The sequence below is a fragment of the Paroedura picta genome, chromosome 11 (assembly GCF_049243985.1).
Source record: "Paroedura picta isolate Pp20150507F chromosome 11, Ppicta_v3.0, whole genome shotgun sequence".
Classification (NCBI taxonomy): domain Eukaryota; kingdom Metazoa; phylum Chordata; class Lepidosauria; order Squamata; family Gekkonidae; genus Paroedura; species Paroedura picta.
The window spans coordinates 14,840,001-14,862,889 of NC_135379.1; the positions used below are offsets into that span (position 1 = coordinate 14,840,001).

Consider the following 22,889-nt stretch of genomic DNA (forward strand, 5'->3'; position numbering starts at 1 on the left):
AGTAACAGCCTGAGAGATCCCTGGTTGCTTTCACAAAAGAATCCTGCTTGTTTATCCTGAATATGCTGGGCTGCCATCAACCAGAAGTGTTTTATTGTGTTTTAGGCATACCCCAAAATCCAAAAACTCTTAATAACATGGAATAGGGATATGTACACTAATAGCTATTGGAGTGGGGGGATTCTTTATATTTATTATGTCTGAATTCTTTATTATATTGGGCTGTCATTGCTTTAGTAGGAAATGGAACAACTCTTTATCAAAAAGAGGCTATTAAAACTGACACTTGTAGATCTATCTATCCATCCATCCATTTATCCATTCACTGTAGGCATTGTGTACAATGTAGCCAGGAGATCCTAAGATTGTCCGGTTGCTTCAGGTATCCAGGAAGAATCATAGAATCATAGAGTTGGAAGGGGCCATACAGGCCATCAAGTCCAACCCCCTGCTCATCGCATCCTAAGCATCCTAAAGCATCCAGAAAAAGTGTGTATCCAACCTTAGCTTGAAGACTGCCAGTGAGGGGGAGCTCACCACCTCCTTAGGCACCCTATTCCACTGCTGAACTACTCCGACTGTGAAAATTTTTTCCTGATATCTAGCCTATATCGTTGTACTTGTAGTTTAAACCCATTACTGTGTGTCCTCTCCTCTGCAGCCAACGGAAACAGCATCCTGCCCTCCTCCAAGTAACAACCTTTCAAATACTTAAAGAGGGCTATCATGTCCCCTCAGGTCAGGCATACTTGCAGGTAAGTTGGAGTTATAACACAGAATGAGAGACAGTGCTTTTCCACCCTTCCTGAGATCCTTTAGAACGGTAAACAAAACACTGACACAATACCTAAATGTGTCTTTTTAATAACCTCGGCTCCAGGGAGATGTTCTAAGCATACAGGTAGGGAAAAAAATGACATCCATAACTCAGCACCACCCTAAGTGAGGGTAAAAGGTTTACATCAAAGAGCACAAACATCAATGGTAACAAATATGGATTTGACCAGCCTTTCTATTACGCCAGTTTCCAAAGGGCAGGTGGCATCTCAAGATGGATGTTGGACTCCTGAGACCTAATTTAGCTGTCAAGCTTCCTCAGGGAGCTCATTTTTCTTGCGATCTTATTACCTGTAGCGATGTAGGGAGGCTTCAGAAGCGTTAGTGTGCTAGTCCTCTTGGTGTGTGTGACTTAAAAAAAAATACATTTTGTTTATCATCAGCCACACTGGAAAATGTTAATGACCCAAACAAGGGGAAAGGAACGGAGCGGTTTTGTTTTTTAAAAGTCCAGAGGAAACATTCCACTCCCAAAGAAGAGAAGACCCAGCGGAGCATTCCAGTGCTTTGAACTGCAGAGGAATATTCTGTTTTCATTCTTGCTCTCAAAAGTAACAAGAAAGCAATGTTTCACTAGCCTTCCCGGCTGTTTTATAGCACAGTCGTAAACAGGGTTAGTCCATTAAAGTCAAAGGACTTAAAAGGGGTAACTAAAGGCACTGTAGAGCCTCTTGTGGCGCAGAGTGGTAAGGCAGCCGACATGCAGTCTGAAAGCTCTTCCCATGAGGCTGGGAGTTCAATCCCAGCAGCCGGCTCAAGGTTGACTCAGCCTTCCATCCTTCCGAGGTCGGTAAAATGAGTACCCAGCTTGCTGGGGGGTAAACGGTAATGACTGGGGAAGGCACTGGCAAACCACCCCGTATTGAGTCTGCCAAGAAAACGCTAGAGGGCGTCACCACAAGGGTCAGACAGGGGATACCTTTACCTTTAAAGCCACTATAAACAAACAAACATTGGTGGTTCCCCTCAAGCCATACCCTCCACAATCTGAATGATTCTGACCTCCCTCGGGGTTCTGTTAAAGTTCCTCTATTAAAATTGTTCAATGAGTTAATTATGGCAACCTGTTAAACTTATATTTATTGTTAGAATTTTTACTGATATGTCATTGGGCCTGTTATTAATGGATAGCGTTCTATGTATCCCACAACGTTCCCATGTAAACCACCCTGGCCCGTATGGAAGGGTGGTATAAAAATCTAAGACAAATGAATAAAACTTGACATGTTTTCATAAATTTGTCATCATGAGATCACCAAAATCTCAGAGAGGCTTCTTTGGACATGTCGAAGGAAGTGCAAGGGGATTTTTTTTCTTATTCCGTTGTTGGTTATCATTTGCTATTAGAAAGGGAAATCATATAAGTAATAAAGCTAAAGTAAATGAAATAGGGATGCCAGCCTCCAGGTGGGACCTTGGGAACCCTAGGAATTTCCAGACTACAGAGGTCAGTTCCCCTGAAGAAAATGGATGCTTTGGAGGGTAGACGCTATGAGTTTGTGCCTCACTGAGGTTACTGCCCTCCCCCGGCTCTGTCCCCAAATATCTAGAAGTTCCCCAACCTAGATCTGGCAACCCTACAGCCCCCATCCCCCAACAATGGCCAGGAGGGATGACAAATCAATGTCGAAATAAGTAAGCCAGCACAGTAATGCACGCATACAAAGGGTGGATGGAGCTGGAGAAGAACTAAGATATATAAATACATATTTGCCCTTCCCTCAACTCAGATACCCCAAACCAGACCACAAGTTTCTTTCTAAGTCAAAGATCCACCAAGTCTGGCATTCCAACCATGAGTTGCCAGCTCATGGTTGGAAAATACCTGGAGACTTTGGGGGGTGGAGCCAGGAGGGGGTGGGGTTTGGGACAGGGAAGTATCACAGTATTGTACAAGGCTAGGGAGGCCACACTCTGTCAGTCATTTTCTCCAGGGGAACTGATCCCTTTAATTTGGAGATTACCTGTAATTCTAGACCTGGGGGTCGGGACCCTTTTGGAGATTGAATAACAGGGGTTGAAGCAGGGCAAGCAGCTTGTTCAGGGGTTCACCATCTACACAACAGCCTTGTGGGGTAGATCGTGATAGAGCTTTCCTCTGGGTGGAGCAACGGAAAAGAACAAGATCAGCATGGTGGGACAAGAGGCAGAACTGAACTGAGAAACCCCAGGGGAAAAAAACAATTTATATACAATCATGAACCATGGATCTTCATGCCATCGGTCAGTTTTGGTTTAATTTCTGTGAAAGAACCCCTGCATAATTTTATGGTTGGGGGTCACCACAACATGAGGAACTGTATTGAAGGGTCACGGAATTAGGAAGGTGGAGAACCACTGGTCTAGAGAACCCCCAGGCCACACTTGAGGACTGGCACCCCTAGTGTTTTCTCTCCAGCAATGGGTACTAGAAGTCCAGATATTCCTACACTGCCCTGCCCTGGATAGCTCAGGCTAGTCCAACTTCATCAGATCTCGGAAGCTAAACCATGCCAGGCCTGACTAGCATTTGGATGGGAGACCTCCAAAGAACGCCAGGATTGTTACACGGAGTCAGGCAATGGCAAACCGCCTCTAATCATCTCTTGCCTTGAAAAATCCCACCAGGGTCCCCACAAAACCAGCTATGAATCGACAGCCTTTTCCACCACCAAGAAGGTCCCTCGTCCATCAATTCTGTATTCCAGGGGTAGTCAACCTGTGGTCCTCCAGATGTCCATGGACTACAGTTCCCATGAGCCCCTGCCAGCGAATGCTGGCAGGGGCTCATGGGAACTGTAGTCCATGGACATCTGGAGGACCACAGGTTGACTACCCCTGTTGTATTAAAATAAGTAACCTCATCCCTGCAAACATAATTAAAAAAAAAAAACCAGCAACTGCCCCATCGATCAAGTTCATTTGACATCCTTAATGTTGCCTTCTTCTTGAGAAACCTGCCTTTCTGAGGATTATAGCCCCCACAGCAGCCTCCAGAACGGGCTTCCTTCCTCGGATCCTTTGACTTGCCCGGCTGCCTTCAACAGCCCACCCTCCCTAGCACCGGCACGGAGAAAAGGCTCCCAGTCACCATGACCTACTTATTCATGTTTCGCTCCTTCTGCAAAGAGTGTAAATAGCAATGCATCCTCCTGACACCCTTGTTCTGGCTTTTGCAGAGACGGCCCCAAATGCGAGCCGTAGCACCGCCGATCGTGAAACACATCCACTGCCAAGACTTTCATACCAGTCGTCCCGTTGGCTCCAGCCTCTGTCCTCCATGTGGATTGAGACCTTATTACAGAAGTCTGAGATTGCATGCCGTACTTAACGCGGCATGAGGTTTCTATTAAAAACTCAATGCAGGCTTGGACCGAGACGGACAATGGCTCAGGGGTACAGTGCTCGCTTGGTATGCGGAAGGTCCCCCAATCAGTCCTTGAGATCTTCAGTTAAAGAATCCCAGTTCCCCCGGGGTTAGGAGAGGCCTTTCTGTGCCAAGACCCTGGAGAGCCACAATACTGAGCTACGTGGACCGTCGGACTGCCTTTGTACAAGACGTCCTGGCAAGTTCCGTTGCAGTGCTTCCTAATGAGCCTTATTTGGCTACCCCTGATGCAAAATTGCTCTGGCAGATGTCCTCCTTGCCAGCCCAAGAACAGTGACAATACAATCTGATGGGAGCATGTTTAAGATCCATCAGTTTTCAATAGCTGTAGATCTAGGTCTCAGCATCAGCGCAAGTGATTTCACAGGACTGGTCTGCACTGTGCTCCATGGTTGACTTAGAATTCAGTTCTATTGATTGCAGTGGACATTTGATTCATGTGTCACCGAGCGTGGGTCTGGTAGCCTCTGCTGTTGGGTCCCTTGCCCAAGCGACCTAGCTGACCCAGAAAGACCAATGGTCTTGCCTTTGCACAGGCAGCTTCTTATATGGATCTGTCCTTTGAAACGAAAGCACTTTTCCTATCATGGCAATGCAGTTTTCTTACTGAGTCTCATTATCATTAGCCATTTGCACCGATAGCCCTCTAATGGAAGAGAAGAAGAGCTACCCGACTGCTGTAGATAACCTTGCAGGGATGGGAAATAATCTTTTTGCTGTATGGAGTACAATTGAGATCTTTATTCACCTACGTAATTTGTATCCCACTTTTCTGCCCAGTAGGGACCCAAAGTAGCTTCCTATATTTCCAGCTTTTCCATGTCATGCTCATAACAGGCCTGTGACTGGCAGAAAGAAAGAAAGAAAGAAAGAAAGAAAGAAAGAAAGAAAGAAAGAAAGAAAGAAAGAAAGAAAGAAAGAAAGAAAGAAAGAAAGAAAGAAGAGCCAAGATGACCTGAACTTTCTACTAAGCAAGATGGCTATTTTAAAGAACTCCTGTTCTTCTCATCAAGAACCCACAAATAAAAGGAGAAAAGCTCCTTGCATCTTGTTTGTCTAAAACAGGGGTGGCCAAACTGTGGCTCTCCAGGTGTCCAGGGACTACAATTCCCATGAGCCTCTGCCAACATTCACAGGGGCTCATGGGAATTGTAGTCTCTGGATGTCTGGAGAGTCACAGTTTGGCCACCCTTGTTCTAGAAGAAAGATGACATCACCAGTAAGCTCTTCCCCCCCACCACCCCCGTTTCCCTTCCCAGCAGTGCCAGAGAGACGGGTTCTACCCTTGTTATACTCTGAATCAGTCCTGTTTGAGTAAGGCCTGTTTTATGACCCTCCGTGGAATAATAGGCCTATTCCATAGTTGGGAACATTCCTCCCTCTTTTAAGCAGCAGCCACGTGGCTCAGCCTGTAGAAACCACTGGAGCCCACTCTTGGTTTTAAGGGCGAAACACACGGTAGCTGCAGACGTTCTCATGCATCATTCATCGGCTGCTTTTTGACATCCAGTCAGGCTTTTGCTCCTGCTCTCGAGGTCTAAAAACAACCCAAGCAGTGCAACCACACTGGGATTTATTTGGCACGCAAAACAATTAAAAACCACGGTAGACTAGCCGTTCAGATACTCAGGCGCAGAATGCCCAACTCAAATCTAAACAACCCTCTCAAAGAGAAGCCTTTAAGTTCGGAATGATTTTAGAACAAAAAAGGGTTCACTCTTCCCCCTTTTTTCTCTTGATTCAGGCTCCCACATAGCTTCCTGCGGGGGGAAAAGGAATGCCTTTCAGGAAAACCTGCTCCAAAAGAGCTGGAAAAAAATGCTCGTGTTAAGAAGCAGGTCCTCTCCAGCCTCCTTTAACCCTGAATTAACAACCTAAATCAGGGGTAGTCAACCTGTGGTCCTCCAGATGTCCATGGACTACAATTCCCATGAGCCCCTGCCAGCAAACGCTGGCAGGGGCTCATGGGAATTGTAATCCATGGACATCTGGAGGACCACAGGTTGACTACCCCTGACCTAAACAACACAGAAACGTACGGGTTGTGTGCACATGTATGGGGGGGGGAGATTAAGTGGAGGAGAAGAAGAGTGTCATAGTGATGGGAAACATCATGTCAAGGCCCCCAAACGTTGCCCTGCAGGACACTTCCACATGTAACCACCCAGCCTAGAGTGGACGGGGGATTCTGAAAGCCTGAACTGGACTAGAGACGGATCAGCTTGGCTCTTCCACAAACTGCAGACACTGCGATACGATTCCCCGTTGCCTGTTCCGACATTTCCGAGTGTTTCCTTCTTCTGGATGTTCGCATTATTTTGCTCCAAGACACATTTATTTGCTAATTGAAGTGTTTTTAAATATGTTTAAAAATGCAAGACTCTGAAGGAGTCATAAAAGAAGTGGGGATGGGGGGAGTTAAACTTTCCCGGAGAGGGACGGGATGGAAATAGCCCCAGGGGATGGAACCTGACATGCTGCTGCTCCCACTTAATTCATACGCAAGACATTTCTCATTTTACATCTCCTCCTCCATCAATACAAATCTCTCAACTGTCAGCTGGCAAAGAGCAAAACATATCCAGGTTAGCAAGGAGAGAGGATATAACCTGAGTATGCTTGGATGAGAAATATAAGGCACGTTGTAAAGATCTCCGAACGGATTTCTCAAAAATGTCCGGGGAGCAATCCAAGCAAATGCAAATGATTCCCAGAAACAAAATTGCTAACTTAATGGGCAGCTGTGGCTTCACTGTCTGTTTTATTGCAGGAAAAGTATATAGAAAACGGCAACACAGTGTGCTGTAATGGTTAGAGTGTCAGACTAGGGTCTGGAAACCCCACGTCCGTTCCCCACTCTGCCATGGAAGGTCACTGGCCTATCTTGGACCAGTCCCTCTCTGCCAACTGAACCTACTTTACAGAGTGGTTATTGTGAAGACAGTAGCCAGGAGGGGAAAACAAGGTAATAAGCAGTTTTGGTTCCCCTTTGGAGACAAAAGTGGGGTATAAGTACCTAAATAAATAAAGAAGCACCTGACTTTCGGAATTATTATGCTGGGGATCAAGGTTAATAGGGTAGGGATCAAGGACCGTCTGAGTCCCTATGCCCCTTGCAGAGCGTTGCGCTCTGCAAGTTTAAACACACTGGTGTTTCCCAGCTCAAAACAGGTACACCTGAACTTGACCAGGGCCAGGGCCTTTTCAGTCCCCAACCTGGTGGAATGAACTCCTGGAAAGGAGCCCCGTTGGAGCTCTCGCAATTCCACATGGCCTGTAAAATGGAGCTCTTCCACCAGTCATTTGGTTGACGCCGGATGGTGGAACAACAACTAGGTCCCTCCTCTGAAACCCCCCCCCCATATAACAGGAGGCATGGTGGGTGCTGTCCAATGAGCAGGAAGGGAGAGGGGAGGGAGGGGTGAATGAGGGCTGTATTGCGATCATTTTATATTTATCTTATTTACTTTTATTTATTCTAACAGGCTGGGAAGTTCCACTGAAAAGTGTCACTTCGTTGAATGCAGGATGATGTGAGAATACCACCAGGAGTGCTAGACTGAGGATGCAAACCCTCCTTAGATGTGGCCGTCACCAACGCGTGACCAGACATGTATGAATCAGCACCCACTTGCCCAGCCTGGGTTACTCGTATCGGTGTATTGCCTATACTGATGGACTAAAGAAGCTCAATAGAAAGAAATGGATGGGCTCCTACAATCTTGCTGAGGTTATGCACACACAAAAAGGAGAGAGGAATAGCAACACTATAGGATGCCAAATCCCAAATTGGGGGGGGGGGTTCTGTAGCATTAAAGGAAGCTACATTTTATTTCCTTTTCATTTCCCCGAGAGGCTGTGCCAAAGGAAGACAGTATTGTCAAATACTGTTTTTTTTAAAAAAAACCCAAAAACCTAAGAGTTGATTTGTTGGTGCTATAATTAACTGTGTTTCTAACGCTCCCCATCAGTCAGACAGTGTGCAGAAGGTAATTACAGCTATTTATAGCAACCAAACCTTTCACAGGGAACAGCCTTGTTTAAAAAAAAAGCAAACAGGAGGAACAAATAGGGAGTGGGGAATCTTGAAAAGATGCTGATCCTTACACAGACATTTCTTAAGGCTCGTGTACAAATCCAGCCTAAAGCATAGAGCGTGTAAAGCAAAGGGCAAAGGAAGCGACGGGGCATTTGCAGGAGAGGAAACGTCTTGCTCTTCCTATCTGCTTTGCTGTTTCTTTTTCTAAGGCGGCTGTCACAGAATCATGGAGTTGGAAGGGGACAGACTGGCCATCTAGCCCAACGCCCTGCTCCGTGCAGGATCAACCGCCCTAAAGCATCCCAGATAAGTCGCTGTCCAGGTGCTGAAGGAGAGGTCACCACCTCCTTAGGCATTCCACTGCTGAACTAACTCTGACTCTGAAAAACAAAAAATCTCTGATATCTAGCCGGCATCATTCTCCACGTGGTTTAAAACCATTACTGTGGGTCCTGTCCTCTGCAGCCAACATGAACCTTTCCCTGCCTTCCTCTAAGTGACAGCCTTTCCAAAACTTAAAAGAGAGCAATCATATCCCCCCTCAACCTCCTCTTCTCCAGACTGAACATCCTTAGGACCCTCAGCCTTTCCCCATAGGGCTTGGTCCCCAGGTGCCTGATCAACCTCAGGAGCCACTTCTCCAGACTGGACTCTGGCCCATCACCAGGGGCCAATTCCACCATTGTGTGACCTGGCATCTCCTCCGGGCAATGCCTCGTCTTCCAGGGGGAGCTGGGTTTGTGCTTTCCCTAGAAGAGTCTTCAGCCTCCTCAACCAAGTGCATCTCACACTTAATGATTGGTTGCAAGTGCACAAACCCTGGTGCATTTCTGGCTGGGCATGAATCCGATGAGAGGGGGGTTTGTTTGGGCATGCTGTACCAAGCCTGTTTCCCCAACAGGATTGATGATCTCCTCCATGGGCTGCATAAAGGACCAGGAGCTATTGACCACTATCCATCAACTATGATATTTTGCTGTAATGATCAATGCCTCTTGGACCATGTGCCATCCAGGACGTTCTGTGTTCAGAGGCATGGGAGTCAGAACGAGCTCTCCCATGCCCAATTAAAAACGTAACATGGCAGAATACAGTCTTATCAGTCAACAATATATTAGGGTTTCCATACTTGCTTACCTCGGAGTTATTTAAATGGCATTTGTGGGTCCCGGAAAACCACCCTTCACTTGCACATTGGTCGATGTCCACTTTCTGCAGGTTGATGTCCACTTTCACAACACCCCTGCAAGGAAAAAAAAACAGTATTACCATATGGACATTGCCTGTTTTCCTTGGTCTGGCAAGTGCAGAACAGAAAACAGTGTTAATTCTTAACTGCATGTACAAGAAGATGTGATTAGAGGACAGAAGCATCTTATTAAGTTGTTCTGTTTATTCAAGCCAGAATTGTTCTGCTTACGAATGCCAAGAGTAGGAGGTTAAATTCTCCTGGACTGGGGTACGTTAGCAAATAAGAACAATTTTTCTATGTTTTGGGGTAGTTTTGCATCTAAAAGACATATACACACTGAGGGTGGTCCAGTCCCAAAGGTGCTATTTAATCCACTCTGCCTCCCCCCCTCCTTTTTTTTAAACAACATGGCAACAAGCTTCCAAGTGACTCTTAGAATTTTCTGAGACACCATGAGATCACTTGTCAGACACAAGAAATTATTCCGCAATCAAAGTCATTCTGCTGAATGGCTTTTACCAGGCAGATTTCACATTCACGGCTATAAGGTACGCTATATTATTCAGTGACACAGTTCCCATCATATATGAAGTGAGTGGAGAGCCAGTTTGGTGTAGTGGTTAGGAGTGCGGACTTCTAATCTTGCATGCCAGGTTCGATTCTGCACTCCCCCACATGCAGCCATCTGGGTGACCTTGGGCTCGCCACGGCACTGATAAAACTGTTCTGACAGCAGTGATATCAGGGCTCTCTCAGCCTCACCTCCCTCACAGGGTGTCTGTAGTGGGGAGAGGAAAGGGGAGGTGACTGTAAGCTGCTTTGAGCCTCCTTCGGGTAGAGAAAAGTGGCATATAAGAACCAACTCCTCTTCTTCTTTATAATGATTTTTGATCTTGTACTGACTATAGCAGTGGTCCCCAACCTTTATTAGGCTGGGGACCGGCAGGGCATCAGGCCGCGCCCGCGCGGGCCACGCCCACGTTTCTGGCCGCGCCCGTGAGCCGCACCCGGTTAAGTTATGGTTAAATGTTCAAATGGTTAAATGTTTAAAATGTTGCAGTCTATTGCATCTAGCTTTCGAAGCAGGTTGTATTATGTATAATGAGCCATCCCGTAAACCACCCCGAGACGCAAGGGGGGGCAGTATAAAAATGCAATAAATAAAAAATAGACAATAGACAGACAGACAAGATCATTTTTGCCACAAAGGTTCCCATAGCTAGTGCTCTGGATTTCTAGCCTGCCCTTCTGGAATCTAACAGGGCTCCCGGGGGCATCCGGTCCTTTGCATGGGGGCTTGGAAACAGGGCCTGGGATGGCACATGACTGATCTGCCAAGTTACAATGGGCATCTAGTTTTGCAAGCAGCATTCAAGTACAGTTTTGCAAGCAGCATTCAAGTACAGGCTAACTCAACTACTGAGCTTTTGGAAGCAGCCGGTATTGATCTGCAAGAATTACGGGCCCATCTGAGATTTACCTTTTTGCCAAGTTTCACTGCAATCTCTGCTCATGAAGGAACCATTTGTCAATGCAGATAGGTTTCTTTTAGTCTGCGAGATTCTGCAGAAAATTAACCTCCTGGCCTCTGAAACCAATCAGGCATTAACAGAAAAGCAAGAAGGAAAGGGTTTTATCCTTTAACGATGCAGAAAGCACTTCTGTTTCCTTGTGCCTCTTGAGCAGATAGGCTTCAATATCTTTGGGGAGCAACTTCTCCCTGATATCAACAATAGCATTAGCCCTGATCCAGCAGGGTAACTGGAGTACTGGACCTATGTAAGGAAGCAGGCAAAGCCATTTCAGTTGATCTTCCTCATTTGTAGAAAGAAAGCCCAGAGCGTGAGCACCTTGGGAATTCTGATCTAGCTGGTGGGCATGACCACAAAGTGGCTGTCCCAAGATGGCTGTTGCGGGAGTCAGAACCAGCCACAAAATGGCTGCCACAGCTTACCTTCCATCACACATGGAAGAAAGCAAGGTTTAAAACAAATCTGCGCAGCTAATCAAATCTCCAATAGCCAATCAGAAGCCTGTCTGAGCAGAAGGATGAGGAGAAGGAGGAGAAGGAAGGGTTGGTTCTTATATGCTGCTTTTCTCTACCCGAAGGAGTCTCAAAGTGGCCTTCCCTTTCCTCTCCCCAGAACAGACACCCTGTGAGGGAGGTGAGGCTGAGAGAGCCCTGATATTCCTGCTCAGTCAGAAAAGCTTTATCAGAGCCATGGTGAGCCCAAGGTCACCCAGCTGGCTGCATGTGGGGGAGTGCAGAATAGAACCCGGCTTGCCAGATTAGAAGTTTGCACTCCTAACCACTACACCAAACTGGAGCTTCTGGTGCAGAAACAACCAAAAACAAACATTTAATTTCCTTTAAAATGTTAACACCAGAGCAGGAAGTCCAGAGTAACACACCTGAACAGGAACTGAAGGGTTAAACTTCCTCTCTCTTGACTACATAACCTCGAGGCAAACTGACATTCTACAAACCTGCAGCTTTCAAGCCTGGGGTCAGAGCCTGTAATTTGCATTTTATGGGGTGAACAAGAGCACAATCTTTGTTTCATTTTTTTAACTCGTATATACATTTTGATGTGCAGCACAATCCTACATATACTAACTTGACTTCAAATTCCAGTGAACCCTACTGAACTAACTTCCAAGTACACACACACACACAAAATTGGGCAGTTAATCCCACTGAATCCCACTGAACTCCAGAAAATATACTCAATAGAAAACCACTAAGCTATAAGACCAGAATACAGAACAAACATGAGGCAAGAATGCATGAATGCCAACGGAGAGCTAGTAGAGGAATTACAGGAGACAGCCATTCACTGAACATTAAGCCAGAGGCAATCTCTCTGTCCCTTTGACCTTGGATGTCAGATGATTTGATCTACCTGGATCCATTTTAACCTATATCTGTAATTTAACACGACTGAAAAATACCAGTCAGCTGAAATGTATCTGGCAAAAAATGTATATGGGATGATTTTTGCAAAGGATAGTTGTGCTTTACCAATTCCAACTTTAATTAATGGGAATGATCAATTGTTGATTTCCTTCTATCAAATTGTACGTGACAAGTGTGTATTTTATTATTCTGAGACAAGCAGATTTGTGATTTAGTCAGTGTTTTCTAACTCCGTGCGCCTGGATCCCTATGGGCTGAAGGTGTTTATTCTCCCCTCTGTGGCAACTATTTAAAGTTTCTATCCAAGCCCTCACCTGCTTAGACCCAACAGATGTGAAAAAACACCTCTTCCCATCTCCACACATATACAAAGCTGCTTTATACTGAATCAGACCACTGGTCCATCAAGGGCAGTATGTAGGGTGGCACCAGATTTCCAGGCTCTCAAGTAGAAAGGGCGTTCACATCACCAACCGCCTACTTCTTTGAACTAAAGAAGCTTAAAGCAAGTGCTGTTCCATTAAGCCAGGCCCCTCCCATTATATTGTCTCCACTAAGGACTCTGTCTTCACAATATCGATAATACCATTTCCATTTCTGATTCAGTTAGCAGGAACATGAAACAGAACTGCCTCCATCCCACTGCAGAGTCACTGCAGTCCGCACCCAAGATCTTTTCAGTTAAATTAACTGACCACCCACAATGAAGTTGATTTCCATGGTAATTCCCTTTCATTGTTATAGTCATTCTTTCTTCTTCTTCTTCTTCTTCTTCTTCTTCTTCTTCTTCTTCTTCTTCTTCTTCTTCTTCTTCTTCTTCTTCTTCTTCTTCTTCTTCTTCTTCTTCTTCTTCTTCCTCTTCCTCTTCCTCTTCCTCTTCCTCTTCCTCTTCCTCTTCCTCTTCCTCCTCTTCTTTTGGCCTGGTGTGTCTGGCCAACCCAAACGGCAGGTCAACCCAAAACCTCTCTCTCCTTCACCTTTCCAGTAGGAGCCGCTGAGGCCCTGCAGTCCAGTGCACTCTGGGGAATGTAGTCCTTACGCTTTCACGATCTTCCTGTGCAAGAGGACTGTCAACTGACAAGAAAGACACCCTCACCGGCTCCTGTGCATTCAGCAGCAGCAGTGTAATCTGCAGTAGGTAAAGCTTTGGACAGCATGAAGACAATGCAGTTATGATCCTAGACCAGCCTTTCTCAACTTTTTTACCACTGAGAAACAACAGAAGTGGCACCATCATGCAGAATACTGCTGGGAAGCATATCTGGGCACATAGTACAAAGTCCATATGTGATCATGCTGACCCCCACAATGGCCAATAATGGACTTGGAAGGGTGGGAAGGGTGGGAAGGGGAGGAGTCCTGGGTGGGCGTGTCCACAGCTAGGATTCCCAATCATATTCCGCATGATTTCACTACTTCTGGGGTTTCTCGAAGCCTGAAGAATGTTTCAGGGGTTTCTCAGTGGTAAAAATGTTGAGAAAGACTGCTATAGGGTGTAGGGAGAGCCAGGGTGGTGCAGTGGTTAAGAGTGGTGGGCTCTAAACTGGAGAACCGGTTTGATTTCCCACTCCTCCTCCACATGCAGCAGCTGGGTGACCTTGGGCCAGTCACAATTCTCTCAGAGTCCTCTCAGGCCCACCTACCTCAAAGGGTGTCTGTTATGGAGAGAGGAAGGGAAAGCAAATGTCAGAGAGAATGAAAATTGATATAAAAATAACAACAACAACTACTACTACTACTAGTAGTAGTAGTAGTAGTAGTAGTAGTAGTAGTAGTACTAGTACTAGTACTAGTACTAGTACTAGTACTAGTACTACTGATGTTGTTGATGTTGATGCTGATGTTGAAAGGGGAAAGTGTGTGGGGCAGAACACTGGAAAACAATCTATTCTATTTTTTTTTTATCTTGCCCTTCATCAAAACAGTTCAAGGCAATATACATGATTCTCTTCTCTTCCACTGCATCTGCACAGCAGCCCTGTTAGGCCCAAGGTCACACAGAGGGCATCACAACGGATGGCATTTGAGCATAGGACCCAACAGCCCACGAATCACTACACTGCCGCATGGATAGAGGCAGCCAGAAGTGGGGAAGCAGGGTGCAGCTTGGTTATGGCCAGAACCACCGTTAGAAGAGGAGAATTCCTTAAGCATTCCTCTTGGGATTGTTACTTTGCAGCTTGTGCATTGAATTCTTGAAAGATTTCCCCACCACCCATCCCCTTTAAATATATCACAGCTCGTCCTGGATGATTCGAAATCTGAAATGACTGCTCTGTTTTCCCGGCTAAGCAGGAGTCTTCCATTAGCTGGGCTCTCCTGATGGTTGATAAGGACACAGAACATTAAGCGCCTGATAAGTAAAATTTGGCATGTCAGCAGCAGTTCAGCCCGATATTCACCCAGATTGACAGCCCTGGTTAGCAGAACGCCAGCCTCGCTGGTACATCGCCCGTAATAAGTAATAACAGTAATTGCAGCCCGCCCGACATTCAAGGATACGGTGCTGACTGCACCCTAATCCCCTGATGACTATAAATATTCCACCTTCTGCCCTTGCGTTACACCTAAAGCTCCACGTGAACAATCAGGGTGAACGCTTTGAATGAACGCCCACAGAAGAAATTCATCTCTTAGAGTTATGTACACTGAGTCTTCATTATGTTTTTAAAAACTATTAGGGTTTTATGGGATGTTGCAAAGGTGAAAAGCGTCTCTGATCCACATACCCTGCAGGGCTGTTGTGCCTATTGCGGTCACAATCCACGTGGTGCATGCATGTTGCGTGCCTACTACTTCACCTAAGGCAATCTTCCGAGATCAGAACTGGGGATTTTCTGGCTTTCACTTTTTGCTGGTTCGCCACCCCAGCGCTCAGGAATTATTTCACCAATGATCTTCTGTCAGGTCACGACAAAGCTTCTTTTAAGAAGCTTAGTGCCTGCTTCACACACTCCAATGTGGCCACCGGTTTTTCCCTGCTGTGTGGAAATCCCCAGCGCAGGGAGATGGTGGTCTGTGCTGCCGGGCCTGTTGAAATGTGAGGTGCTGCAGGACATAAGGGAGCTTAAAAAGGTAAAGGTAAAGGTATCCCCTGTGCAAGCACCGGGTCATGTCTGACCCTTGGGGTGATGCCCTCTGGCGTTTTCATGGCAGACTCAATGCGGGGTGGTCATTACCGTTTACCCCCCAGCAAGGTGGGTACTCCTGACCTCAGAAGGATGGAAGGCTGAGTCAACCTTGAGCTGGCTGGTGGGATTGAACTCCCGGCCTCATGGGCAGAGCTTCAGACTGCATGTCTGCTGCCTTACCACTCTGTGCCATAAGAGGCTCAAAGCGAGCTTGGGTCACCTTAAAGACAAATAGCATTTATTTCCTTTTATCCAGCAAAAACTCTACTAGACATTGATCTTGAGCGGTGGATAGTTGTTGTTCATCACTTATCACCCAACAGACAAAAGGAGTTTAAAAAAAAATGCAAGTGCTAAAATACTTTTTGGATCCATGTCAGAAATGCAAAACTTTGTTGTTGTTTTTTAAATTGAGAGACATGCTCCCTGCCTTTGAGGTGACTGGCTGGCCACCTTGTGACTTCAGACGGTATCTTTAATTCCCATGGGTAAGGTAACAGGATATGGTCTGGGTGGTGGTGTTTTTTGATTGTTTGCAGTTGGCTGTGCTTATTGTGCTTGACTCGTGATTCATAATTTGTTAATCTCATTCAGTGTGAGCGTGTTTGGTCTTGGTCTTGCTAGATTTCTGAAATTCTCAGGTCAGCAGGCTTGCTCCAGGTGAGTTTTAGCTGTCCAGGGACTGGGACCGGTCTGTGGATCAGTTGGTACCGGGCCACGGCTCCTCCTTGTCCTCCTCCCCGGCTGCTGTCTCGGGGTCTGCCCTTTCACTCTGCCGCCAGCTCACCTTTGGTGCTCTCCTGTGGCTGCCATGGCTGGAGCTCCCCCTCGGTGTAGCACTGCGTAACTGTTGCTAGCAGCGCCCCCCAGCAGGTGGCGGGAAGTCAGGGGCGCCGGCAGGAAAACAAGCAGAGCAGGGGCTCAGGCAGCAGCAATGTCCCTCGGCAAAAGACTACCCCCCCGGGCCTCAGTAAAATAGTTAAGCATTGACCAGTCCCTGGTGATAAAAAGGTTGGGGACCACTGGTCCAATCCACTCTTGGAAGTGGGGAATCCATTTTTAAGTTTAACAAATACCTCGAACAGCTTGGCTAAGACTTGGCTGGAAGCAGCTCATGTTTTGAGAGCAGACAGAAGAGCACCTCAAGTTCAACATCCAACATGACCATCCACCATTCAGCTGGGATGGTTTCTTTTGCTTTCACTGGGGCCTGCATAAGGACTCACTATCTCCTTAGATAGAATCCCAAAGGAAATAGGATGTCAAGAGACTGCCTGCACATGAATAAGAGCCTGCAGTTGGGAATGTACACATAAAAATCCAAACTCCAGTCTGCAGCTGGTTTGAGTGAACAAGACAGCCCCTGTAGCAAAGCCCTGTGGAAAATATTGACCTTTTGCACATTTATCTCTGCTTACAACTTCCCTTTGGGTTACACAGACCATTCTGCACTCCTACAACACGGCACGCCTATAATTTCCCACAATGCATTCTGAAAATGGACAGCAGCTTTCCGGAAATATTAACATAACCAGAAAGCAAGGTACAGCAATGTGGGCATATGAATTAGGGTTCACCTGTAAAGGGAATCCCCGTGGACTATTTTGAAACTGTTTGCAGAACTCAGATACGAAACCTGTCTTGTCAATGAAATCATGGAAGCTACTTATGCGCCTTCTGATATACGGCATGGATCACGGCATGTCTGGGGAGTTCCCAGTAATTTAATCAAAAGAACCTGTTAAATAGTCTTTTCTTACTTCAGTTCCTGCTTGGCTGAATTCTGCCAGCAAAGGAAACATTGGACAGGGTGAGGATTTCTATATGCATCAAATTAATGTGCAGGAGGAAAGCAAGGATCTGATACTTCCTGCCCCACTCAAAAAACATGCCAACGAGGGGAAAAAAGCCCTGATTTGTTCTGTTATTCCTACCCACAGTCTCATGGGCCTTCCAAGTTCTCTTAATGTGGCTCTACTCTTCCTCTTGAGTTTTGCCTTTGTTTTCCTAATCAGAAGCTCCATTTCTTTCAAGGCTGCAGGGCACATGGACATCAACAGGTGCAGCTCTCTATGTCCTGGCGAGGTAGAAACCTATGCCCACTGAACCATTAAAGGTACATTGGGGGGGGAGCAATGCTAAAGCTTTTTCTTCCACCCCTTCCTGTTGCTCTAAGAAGGCCTTCTGATTTAACGTGACCTACCCGCTGTTAGACTACTACCTATGCAGGTTAAACTCCATGCAAGTAGAGCACCCAGCAGCTGAGATCCAGAAGAACCAACTGCAATCTGCATTCTCACTTCCAACTCAAGCCCTGGGATAAGGGTAGGAAGTCAAGATGGACCAGCTAAGGGGGAAGGACCTACTCTGCGGATTCATCACAACTCTCTCGCCCCCAGAGTTGGAGAATTGGAGCGCAGACAGAGGCCAGATTAAGGGATCTCCAGGAGTTACAGCAAATCTCAAGGCTAAAGAGATCAGTTCCCCTACAGAAAATGGTTGCCTTGGAGGGTGGACTCCATAGCATTATGGACTCCATAGCATTATGGTTTTGTTTACTATTTTATCGTGGGGTTTTATCATTGTGACTCACCGTGAGCCAGCTTGATGGGAGTGGTGAGTAATGAGTCAAATAAATTATAAATTATACAATGCTGAGGTCCCTCATTGCCCCAAATTCCACCCACTCCTGGCTCCACCCTCAAAATTTCCAGGTGTTTTCTAGCCAAGAGCTGGCAAATCTATCCAGGGAGAACAAACCATTATATGGCATCCAGGGCTCCTAGTGAAAACATCTTCCCCTACTTATGCAGAGCCCCTTATCACAGAATCATAGAATCATAGAGTTGGAAGGGACCTCATGGGTCATCTGGTCCAACCCCCTACACTATGCAGGACACTCACAACCCTCTCGCTCATCCACTGTCACCTGCCACCCGCTTGGAACCTTCACAGAATCAGCCTCTTCGTTATATGGTACATTAAGCGTGGGTCCACAGCTCAGTAGGAGAGTGTTTTATTTGAATACAGAAGGTCCCCGGTTCAATCTCTGGCACTGACATTTCAAAGGATCAGGCAGGAGGAGATACAGGAGACTTTTGCTCGAGAGCCTAGAGGGCTTCTGCTACTCATAGTACACAATATTCACCTCAACAGACCAAAGGTCTGGTTTGGGATAAGGCCGTTTCATGCCTATTATATCCTAAGGTGGCCCCTGTCCTTATCCCAGGTTAGATCGAATTGTGCTGTTGGGAATGTGGAAATGCACAATACAAGGACATCACAATCCTGGTAGAGGGGTTGAGAGTAAGGCCTATGGGACTTGGTGGGACTGAATTCTAACTAAATTTGAATGACCATCTTTGGTTAGACCGGGGCCACTTGACTGGGTAGAGGGGCTGTGGATGTTCCCTGCCATTTGCTGCTTCTTGTCATATTGGCATTCCCCAGAATTCCAAAGGAAGTTCAAATGGCATGTAAATAATACAATCCATACAATCCTTCCCTTCCACCCTCCCAGGAGAAATAATGCCTTGTCCTTTTAAGAAGGCAAGTCGCTTCTTTGGCTTTCTTTGCAGAAGCTGGGAGAGGATTGCCAATGTTGGCTGTTCGTTCAGCAAGAAAACGTGTGGAAAGGTTACTGCTCTCTTTCTAAGCCATGAAATAGGAAGGAGCATCTGAATAAGAACATTAATACGTCCCTAGCAGATGGTTCAGAAAGGCATTCTGTTGGCGGGGGGTGGAGGGAGTGTTTCGGTGGAGCACTTTAAGGGAAAGACAGATGAATATTTCATTCTCCTACTCTTCAGGGACCAACCAGGGGAGTTTGGAATTTTTAAAAGCTTCATTATCACTCGACGACACAGAGAAGGGAAATTAAAAGCCTATTCGGAGAGGCATGTGTGGTGATTAAGCATAATGATATAATGACACAGGTATCATTTTTTTTTACATTGTTCTTATAATTTCAGATTGTGAATGGATTCTCTAACCTCTTTAAATGAGAATCACATTCCAGTCTGAGCCACGTGATTGGTTACCACCTCGTTGTAGACAAGGCTTTGTGCTACGTGGATGGAAGCTGCTGAGTTCTCCAGACACTAAGCCAGAGACCGGCACAGATGGCTCAGAATGGAGCATCTGCAGCATTGCTCAGGCTGGTTTACACATGGGGATGCACACTTAGGACTGAACCTTGGCCCTGGACAGAATGGTGGTTCTTCACGGCGTTGATTTTTGATTGTGAGTGCCACAATCTGAAATTATTATTATACTAGCAAAAAAGCTCGTTGTACTAGAAAATACACTGGGCACTAGCCTCCCATCCCAGCTCCATCCCTGCACTGGGTAGGCCAGCTGAGGTCTGGAGAGGCTCGCCTTCCCCCTCTGGCAGTGCCGGCAAGGCCTGGCGAGGCCGTGGACAGGGCTGCTTGGGACAAAGGTAAGCACCACCTCCTTCCCCCCACCGGGCCCACAGGCCCCCTGCCCTCCCTCCCAGCTCCTGCTGTCTTACTGTGGACTGGCACTTCTTCCAGATGGAAGAAGTTGGAGAGGGATGTGTCCAGGGGCGAGACATCCTCCCTGATTGGCCATTCTACCTAATTGGCCTACCTGATTGGCACAAATTTACCTTTTTACCATATACATACAAATCCAAATTGTAAGGAAAACTTAATGTATGGAGCAAACTCTGGGATTTAGAATATAGAAAGCCTCTAAAATTATTTTACAATATTCTGTATCACATTTCTTGCCTGATCTTGCCTATCATTCCAAAAAATGCTGCAGATTTCAGATGAATAATGTACTTCTAGAACAACCTATTTCAAGCTTTTTTACCCTTGAGAAACCCCTGAAACATCCTTCGAGCTTCAAGAAACCCCAGAAGTGGCACAATCATGCAGAATATAGCTGGGTAGCACAGCAATGTTCATGTCCACCTGGGACTCCTCCCCTTCCCACCCCCTCCAGGCCCAACATTGGCCATTGGGGGGGGGGTCAACATGTCATAGGGCCATATATGTTCATGTCTGCTAAATGCTCAACAAATTTAAAATATAAATTAACTCCCACCCATTTGGGAAACCCTTCCAGGGCCATCAAGAAACCCCAGGGTTTGAATAGAGAATATGCACAGCCTAATACCAGTTTTGGTTCATAGTGTTAGACTAGATCTGGGCATACATAGTTAATGTGTTTGTTAGAATTATTCATAAGGTCTGACAGCTCTTGATATGGCTCCATCACTGTAAACAGGACGTTCTGGGCCAGAAGTGACAGGCTGCCAGGGAACTGCAACTAAAAATAAGGAAGGGGCACAGAAAATGGAGAGAGATAACTTTTCTCTCCCTCTCCCATAATACTAAAACTCATCATGGGCACCAGATAACGTTACAGGCAGTAGAATGAGGACAGACAAAAGAAAGCATTTATTAACTGTCTTGTGGAATTCATCACTGTTGGTGACAGGGACAGTGTGGTTTGCTTCTAAAAGTAACCAGGTAAATCAATGGAGGGCAGGATACTGTTTTCAGATATAATGAAATTGAACCTCCATGTTCAGAGGCAGTGATCCTCTCAATAGCAAAGCTGAGGGTCAACCAGCAGGGGAGGTTTTGGTCTATACCCAGACCTCTCAGGAGCATCTGGTTGGCCACAGTGTAAAGCAGGTTGACAGAATAGATGGGCTTTTGGTCTGATTTAATATGGCTACTTTTATATTTTTCTGTTCTTGAAAAGCTTCTCTGAGCCCCTTAGCTGAAAGGACAGAAAAGTAAAGAATGAAATATGAAGATTAATTTTTTAAAAAATTACCAAATACATTATTTAGTTCTCATAACACGTGATCTATCCTGAAAGAAAAAAGTTGCATGCAAACGAATCTGTTAATGCTAACCTTTTCAACGTGGCAAAATCCAATCAAGTCATTAATTTGTTACATTCAAGCAGAAGAAAAATGGGGAGAGGGTAGCACAATTATATAGTGGAAGGGCTGTAGAGGATTTTTTGGTGCGTAGATTTGCAGGGAGAAGAAGCGATAAATTCCGAGGGAGAGAACGTGCCTTGTAACCGTGGCCACGATGACCTCTACTGGTCAATAAAATCAGAGTCCAGTAGCACCTTTAAGACCAGCAAAGATTTATTCAAGGCGTGAGCTTTCGAGTGCAAGCACTACTCTGATTTTATTGTGCTACTTCAGGCCAACACAGCTACTCATTTGAATCAATCTGTACTGGTCAGTTTGTGTGGCAGGGCTTGCTTCCTATCTATGCTAGATGGGAGTGCTCTTAGACTCAGGCCTACTGCTAGATAAGACATTAGCGCAGGGGTAGTCAAACTGCGGCCCTCCAGATGTCCATGGAATACAATTCCCATGAGCCCCTGCCAGCATTCGCTGGCAGGGGCTTGTGGGAATTGTAGTCCATGGACATCTGGGGGGCCGCCGTTTGACTACCCCTGCTAGATGGGAGCCAATCACCCCAGCATGGTCCCAGTAGCTCCAAGGATGCTTCTATTAGAAGACAGCATTCTCCACGTCTGAGAAACAGGAGGCTTTACAGGAAAGGGAGATCTGAACATGAGCAAACTTCATGCTGGCTATTCTTGAATGAACAGACCGTAGAAGGGTTGCCCATTTACAGGAGAGGGTTACTTTTTTTTCAACAAGACTCCAGCAAGATTCTTTGCAATTCTATGCATTTATCTTCAATTAGAATAGCCCAGTTAATTTTTGACCTTCTAAATTGCTTGGCCAAATGAACTTTGCCGCTAGACTGGTTTCTAGTGCAGAGACTCTGGGCGGTTTCCAATGCCCACCGGTCAATTACATAATCAGAAGGGGCACCCAAGGGAAGAAAGGTCAAACTGGGGAGTGAAAGGAGAAGACCCTCTGTCACTGAGGAGCAAGGACTGGAAGAAGGGAACGGTGCCAAGAATGGGCACACTGGGGAATGGAGTATTGTGGGGAGGCAAAGTATTCAGTAGGCTAGAGATGGGGCCTCCAGAGGCCATGAGACAACTTTCTGGCAGGGTCTTTATAGAGGAAGACGTTCACATCAAGCAGGGATCCCATACTGATACTACAGACCAAGAGATCTCTTGTGAACAAATCTATTACTGATAATCTTTTCGACATGGCAAAATCTACTCGAGTCATTAATTATTGGCCTGGTGGAATAGGCTGCTGGCAGAATAGGCCCCGACAGAGCTTCCGAAGTTCAGCAGGGCCTTAAAATACAGGGAAACAAATTTAGCCAAGCATTCCATATAAGTAGATACATTTGTACACCAATACAAAAGTATTACATGATGATAATGTACTTCATAAAATAAATGTCTACTTATGGGGTTGTCTCCTGGCCTAGAGTGAGAAAAATCCTCCGTCCCTTTCCTACAGGCTGATAAAC

General features: G+C 46.0%; 1 protein-coding gene across 1 annotated transcript in view; it reads right to left on the minus strand.

The window, feature by feature from the left end:
- The window catches only part of GPR158 (G protein-coupled receptor 158), a 118,129-nt gene that overhangs the window by 90,472 nt on the left and 4,768 nt on the right, over positions 1–22,889 (minus strand). Inside the window, exon 2 of the mRNA XM_077303043.1 lies at positions 9,381–9,486. Within this exon, the coding sequence (XP_077159158.1) occupies positions 9,381–9,486 (106 nt within the window). The remainder of the gene's footprint in view (positions 1–9,380; positions 9,487–22,889) is intronic.